Raw genomic sequence first — 7,953 nt, forward strand, 5'->3', positions numbered from 1 at the left:
ATAGTTACTAATTAATAATATTATTAAAATTAATAAAGTAGCATTTTTTACACTGCCATTGGTAATATCGATAAGTTACATACGTATATAACAAATTAATCTCAAAATGCCCATATTATTTCGTTCTTTTCATAAATTTTTCTGAATGACGACATTTTAGTTGATTAAATATAATAAGCCGGGATCAAATCGATTTTGTGGATTACACGTAATCGTAGCAACCATTTGTAGTATTGCTTATCAATTGGAGGCGTATCTGTCATGCTTACTGAATCAATATTCCCTTGAAATTTGGTGCGTCATAGAGCTGCCGCATTTACGTGCATGACAAAATGGACAGTATTTAAAAAATGATTGATGAATCATCTGGAGACTTATACAGTTTCATTACGTTAATGCATACGTGATATGAAATAAACATCAATAAGAAATATGATGAGAGTATTCAATTACCACTTTGACGTAATATTTCCAAATATTAACAAGCTGCATTCTCAAAAGAATTAAATTTGAAAATAATAACGATTAGTATACTTAACATTGCACGACAAATAACATCTGATTTGTATAATAATACGGGCAGCAATTATTAATATAAATTATACGAATAAAACACTTTAAAAATTATCGTGTACACACATATATATAAGTATTATCCGAAAGCGAATGTTTATACAATTTTTACATTTACAAATACAGAGGGATAAACAAATATTTATTATATTTATTTGTTGTTATAATTTACAATTGGACGAAATAGATAAAATTTCAGGAGCTTAATATAATTATTTCCAAAGTGTATGAATTTACAAGACAAGTCTTCAGTTAATGGATTTAGTTTTTTTATGCGAAAGCTGTTTGTCGTCTTTATCAGTTATGTCTCGCGTTTTCTTTTAGACTGTACGAGGAGTTTCAATTCGTACCAGGGTATACCTGGACCCGAGATGGTGAATGAGAATCACACGAATCTCGCGCGACATGTTTCTATATACCGTGCTTCTTTCTCTCTTTCTCTCCTCTCTATCCCTTCCGAATCTCGTACACGTGCATGTCTGTTTCACTTCCTCAAGTGTCCTCCCCCTTCCTCACACTCGCTGTCTACGTTCTTTCCCTTGCTCCGACCTTCCTTTCCGTCACTCTCGTTGGCGCCTCACCGAGCGTATCGCACGACCGCGGGCGTGTGGCTGTCGTGACTGACAGTTTACCTCAAGATCTCGATCACGCCGGGGGATTCGGTAGTGCTCCGAATAATCGAAGCCGGTATTTGCTCGTGTTTCCTGCCGACCTTTCTTTAATTCTTTAACCAGGATTACGCGAAACGAGAAGTGAAAGAAATTGGGAATCGTTCCTCTTTCTCGCAAAGGAGAAGTGACGAAGGATGGAAGCGCGTGTTAGGAATGTGAACAACAGCATAAATACAGAAGGTAGTACTTACAACTTAGTAAAAAAAAGTAATTAAGTAGCATTTCAAATTATTATTTCACTTAATTATGTATTATTTATTAAAGTTTAAATTAAGGAGCTTTCTGATATCGTAAAACTAATGATATGTCAGATGACGAAAAGTCTAAATAAACAACGCTAATGGTAAATTATTACTAAAAAATAAAAATAATAGTGTTAAATAATATTTGAAATCTCGAAGAGAGAAATTCTTAAAGACAAATCTAAATTTTTATTCAAACAACTTAGGAAAACCTTTGTACATTGAAAAATGTAAAAAACTATGACCGAGATAAAGCCTTAAGGGTTTCCTCAATACAAATAATAAACAGCTCAATGACAATGTTTGATATTTGCATTGTAACATGGATATACACTTCTGAGAGATGCTCAGCTACTGCCGTTACAAAAGCAATAAAGGAAACGTATATGTCTGCTTTGTTTGAGAACATCGGCATTCTCGTTAACGGGACAGCTTAATTATTACAAACTAACAACGAAGTGCATAATGTATGTGCTTTACGGATGTTATCGCATTCGTCGAACACTAATCACGACCGAATAATTATAAATTGCTCGTGTTCCATTAATTAGTTCCAATCAACTTTAATATATCAGTTCTTTAGTATTCAATCAATCTTTAAGCTGTTACAACAATCGCTGATATTTTATCCGAAATGCAATGGCGTGCAGCTTATCGGTAGTATTATTAAAAAATTTTAATTATTAAAAAGGTTAATAAATGCACAAAGTGTGTGAGTGAAAATGCGTTAATCAGTGAAAGTATAGGCTTCGTGATAGGGGATAGCCGACATAAATAGACTCCTGTTTTCACAATGTGTTTGTAAATTCGATTTATTTAGCAATCATTGAAAACATAAAGAAGATATTGGATGTTGAAGCACTGTGTGTTTGTCAAGGACGATGGAAGATGCAAGATGTAATCTTTAACTCGATATGACAATGGCTAAGAAAAGTTAGCGATGCGAAATGTACAGGTGAGAAGAAGCGGAAAAGGAAACGTAAGAGCTTGGAAAGTAGCCCGCGTCCCAGACAAAGCAGAGTGGTCATTCAGCACATCCGCGTGATCTCTAATTAATTCTCGCCGAGATCTTGAGAGACTTATAGCGACTCGCGTATCGACAGATCGGACGCGTTGCCAATGAGAAAAGGTTGAATCGTAAACGCACGCGAGCATTTCGATCCGTGAGCCCGTCGAATCGTTGCGTTGCATATTGCGGAATTGCGTCACGTGAGTCTCATGCCGATGCTGCGATCCGTGCTTGAGAGAGCTGACAAGTAACGGCTGCGAACGCATCGAAAGCGGCTGGAACGAAAGCCGGTTGTCTCGATGACGACGAGACAAATGCCACGGGGACGCAGCCTGTGACGTTGAAGGAAATTCCGCGTGTGCGGTCTCTAAAAACGCCGCAGTTATAACGGAGAGGCATGAGCCTATCTCGCAGTAGGTTCGCCTTTGGAAAAGATTGTTACTCCTTTATTTTTGTAAAATATTTATTAACTTCACATTAATGTCTACTAGATTTAATACTTTTGTCTCAAAAAATTATTTACATAACTTTTTTAACATTTGTCAAAAAATTCCTGACTTGCTATATTTTTCTGTTAGGTGTATGTAATTTTTTTTTAATGTTTCCTTTGCAATTGAATTATCGTCGTAAGTCAGAGCAAAATGTATCTGGGTCAAATGCACTATCATCAAGAACGAGTCGTCAAGCGAAATATAATACCACGATAAAATGCAATCGCGCAAAAACTTTTTAATGCTGATAGTCATAAAGGTAGCACTGCACGCAGTGTCTTTAGTTTTCACGCGCATTTAAACTGTCCTGCTTACATATTTGTTTTTGTATTTGTGCATGTTTTTATATATTTAAATGCTTTATCTTAAGATTAGACTTAGCTTTCTGTAAAAGATCTTTGCTTTCCCGTAATAATCCCATTTTTTTAAAACGTACGTTCAGTTTCTTTTTTTATTCTAACGGCATAATATTGTTCACGCCGTTCACAGCTCGATGAGGAAAGTTTTCTTGTTATGGTCACTCTTTTCTGCGTGTCACAAACCGCAAAAAGAAACAAAACTGTTTATCACGCGGACGGATTTGGTTTGCGTTTGTTGCATGTATATGTGCACAAAATTGCTGTAGATATGCGCATTTATTACCGATCTCATGAAACTGAAAAAAATATCAATCGATCAGTATTTGTATACTGATCGTGCGCGACAACAACAAAACCTGTCGGATCTTTTATTGCGTAATAAGAAGGCGTCTGAATTTTCATGTCTCTCTCTCGACGTTCAACTTTCGAATCGGATGCATATTTTAATGTAACATGTATTTCGTAATTAATTTACGTAATTAATTTACGCCTGACATGACGGTAATAGGAATAATCCAAATGTAATGTTAACTTTAATCTTGAATTTTTCTAATTGTAGCTTCGACATATGTATTATTCCAAATACGAAATCCGTAATATTATCGTTTTATTTTAATAGTATTTTAAATATACAGTTTATTTGAAATATCGGTGAATGTAACATGAAAAATTAAATAAACGCACGAAATTTATTGGACAGCAACGTCGATTTCAACAAGCACAACGTGCAGCTTAGTGAAAACGCCTCTCGTCTCAAGTTGCTCGTCTCTGATTAACGTGGCGTATCAGCACCTTCATAGAGCACCTTTCTCTAGGAAACAGAATATAATTCTGTTAATAACAAAACGGCCGTTACGCGATAGCGAACAGAAAGAATGAAAATTGCAAGCAAGCACGATTAATCTTGTAACTAATTTTACGCAAAAACTTTTAGCAGAATATTACTCTCTTCCGAACGACAGGCCTAAGAAGGATTACCTATTTAAGCAGTAAATAACTCTTCAAAATCTTTGTCTATTTCCAATATAAGTGCTAAGTGAACTTAGTATTAAAAATTCAAATAATTAAGAGATAAATTAATAATTTTATATTTGTTTTAAAATAACAGTTGTGTATTTTCCGCTTAGAACAATTTTCTTACTTAAGTAATTATTTGTCAATATATGTTAACATTCAATATATCAAAATATAATTATATATGATACCTATATATATGTAATAAAATAAATTATATAATTAAAGTATAGGTAATAATTATATATATATATCCCATAAAAATATAATATATTCAATATATTGAAATTGAATTTTAAACAATTGTCGGCTACTGTGTTTAAAGCATCAACGCCACGATTATACGTGGAGCACAAGTTTTATATCCATGTTCGCATAAGAGACACCGGCTCTTATCGGATATTACGTCACTGTACAATCCTTGACGTTCCATCACCGGCACGTTTTCTCGTCTCTAGATACATTCAATCTTCTTAGCTTGCAATGGTCATGAAACTGATGCATGTTAGTTGCAAAAAATATATCTATAGTGCAGCTTTTGCTATCGCGTATAACTCTTTCACGTGTTTCAATATATAGATACGAGCTGCTTAATTATTTCTGACAAGTTCTTTCTAGTGCTATTTTAAACGGCACAAGTTTTATTAAGGGATTAGAATAGAATAGGAGACATTTGTAGTCGATGAAAAATTTAAGCACGCGGGATAAAACGCAGCTACCATTCGTGCGAAACGAGTGACGCCTTTTCGCACGCAATGCGAAGCATTACAAACATTTCCTTACGATTCTTTCAGCGTACGTGCCCACGTCAGAGGCATCCCTCACTATCGAGGAAGAGGATGCGATTGTGACGTTGGTGGTCGTTGTGATCGGCATCATCGTTGCCATAGTGGTGCTGTTCTCGATGGGTATCTTCATAGATTGCAAACACCAGTACGTAACAATGAGTCTTTTTCAAAACACCTGTATTTTGTTGATCAAACAATTTTTGCAAATAACAGCGAGAGCGTCGTTCATTAGTATGCACAATAGAAAGTTCTTATATTTAGATACACGGTGTAAACTTAGACGGGATGATGTTCATGCCACAAAAGAACGTTTCGTAGAACAAAAACAAAATCGATTATTGTTATAACGGATATTATTGCAGAGAGAAAGATTCCTTGAAGAAGAGAAGACTGAGGCTAAAAATGCCGCCGCTCACGCGAAAAGGCCGAAAAGATGATGTGAAAGCTTTAGCTTCGAATATGTATTCCAATGGTGCCGACGATACCGAGTTCAAGGCAAGGGATGCTATAGTTTGATGTTCGGAAAAATTACGTTAAATTTTAAGAAAACTACATGTTTTATAAAGACTTTTTATGAAAAATTTGAAATCTATGAGTCTCATGATTAGCTAGTATTTAATACCGAAAAGTGTGAGAATTATATAGGAGAAATGTGTTGAAAAATATCTTCAGTCATAATTTTCGAAGAGACATGCCTATTGTTCATCAAAGATACATGATTTAATGATACGTACTTTGTAATAGAGTTGATAAATTCGGGAACGGCGACTTACAATTAAAGCTAATCTGCACAATAATATACCAATCTTCTGCAACCAATAGTGTGTATTCAGACAAGTGTATTTGAACAATTTAGATAACTCATAGATAAAATAATCTCGAAAATTTTGTAAGAAGAATGTAGCCTCTAATAAAATTAGTCTCGATGAATTCGAGTCAAGTTCAGATAAAGATTCGCGTAGTAGACTTCACAATAAAAAATTAACAATTTATATATTTTAATATTGCGATTAATTAAAATTTATCGCATATAATATTCTGTACATAAATATTCTATTCAACGGCGATATGCAAGAAAACCAATTTATTTGAAATGCAAGAAATCGTCTTAGATTTAATTGCATACATATGTATATTATGAGAAGCAATATTCTGTAAGATGACGTCAATGTCTGATCAGTAAACACCATTCTTTGAGCTTCCATTTTGGTCGAAATGCACTTTCTGAAATACTGCACGTATTGCAGAACACTCTCAATATGCGCTAGATTAATTCTCTGACGTATATCGTTCTCTTCTTTTATCCCCGATATTTATTGATTCACGTTTGTAGTGAGGAAAACCGTAAATATTATAATATACAAAAAAATTTAAATAAAGATTAAAATAAAAAAAAATCTGAATAAACACAATATTTGAATGTTGCAGTTTCGAAACAAATTCAAGCGATTGCATGTATATTTTTGTAATAATAAGTAAATAGCATTATTTGTTTATAGGAATAAATATCATCGTATATTTAATCTAATTGCAAATTTAGTCATATAATTTTTTATGAATATTGTCGATATAGCCTTATTGGACAGGAAATCTTTATAGTTGAGATATAAATAACAAGAGTAATAATAATATGGTAATTGCATATGAAAATTGCTGCTTTCCAGCATGATGCAACAAATTCGATTAAGTGTTCACAGTTGTAAACAATTGTTTAACTACAGTGCCTTTTACGGAAAATAAATGCGAAAACAAGTTTTATGGTAAACTTAACTGTGATTTAAAAATATCTGCTACCTATGTTCTACATACGTTGATAATAATAGGATATTAATTATTTAAAAAAATATTTTTGATTTTTTATGTATATATATACTCAAAGTTAATTTTTAGCACAAAGCAACGATACAAATAATATAGAGACAAGCGGTATCACATGTGCTTCTAAAAAATTAACACCATCTAGAAATGTACGAAAGCCTAACTGATTAATTTCGTAAAATAAAAAGTAAAAAAATTTGTTGAAGTTTAATACCAAAACTAATATAATTAGTTATGGTATTAAAATTAAGAAATTTGTAAAAAATGGAGTTGATTGGGATTTTGATTTGACTTTTGAGAAATTTATATGCACATGAGTATTTAAAGCGGCATATAGACACAAGTGTGCCTTTGTTAACCGAATATCAAGGAAAATAATATATATGGGGGTATCATTAAAATAGGTTTTAAAATATATAATTTTCATGATACCTGTTTTTCTAAAAAGAATCTCTTTTGTTAACAATATTACAGATAATTCTAATTTAAAACATATTGTTTATTTGTAAAGACTGGCCGTAATATAATCGACGAAATTAATATATAGAATTGATTGACAAGTATTAATTTATTGTAATTAAAAATTATTCTCTCTCATGACTCTTTTCTTATACAATACATGGATTGAAATAAATTTACTTAAAATTAATATATCAGCAGATTTATTGATAATTCTACAAAGGAAGAATGTAAAACTTTCTCACACTTCCCTTGAAGAATATTTATACCAAAGAATTTGTCCGGAGAAATCGCGCGGAAAGAGATTTTATATATTCATATAACACACACGCGCATAAATTATATACGCCATTATTTTCTACGCCAAAAGTATTGTTTAAATTGTTATGATTGAACAAATATCTATGAATATTTTGTTTATCTATGAACATATATTTTGTATTTTGCATATTGTTGGTGTACATAAATATTAGTAATAAAGATTAAAATTTGTTTATGTATAAACCTATATTGTCTTATTCTTTGTAAA

General features: G+C 32.6%; 1 protein-coding gene across 1 annotated transcript; it reads left to right on the top strand.

The window, feature by feature from the left end:
• Positions 1–733: 733 nt before the first annotated feature.
• Positions 734–7,932, top strand: LOC143902558 (uncharacterized). The gene is made up of 3 exons (XM_077415564.1): positions 734–1,424; positions 5,154–5,292; positions 5,510–7,932. The coding sequence occupies exons 1-3, from the start codon at positions 1,379–1,381 to the stop codon at positions 5,661–5,663; spliced, it is 339 nt and encodes a 112-aa protein (XP_077271690.1). The 5' UTR covers positions 734–1,378; the 3' UTR covers positions 5,664–7,932.
• Positions 7,933–7,953: the final 21 nt, after the last annotated feature.

The sequence above is a fragment of the Temnothorax americanus genome, unplaced genomic scaffold, assembly GCF_048541705.1.
Source record: "Temnothorax americanus isolate GAGA-0224 unplaced genomic scaffold, ASM4854170v1 Scaffold4, whole genome shotgun sequence".
NCBI lineage: Eukaryota > Metazoa > Arthropoda > Insecta > Hymenoptera > Formicidae > Temnothorax > Temnothorax americanus.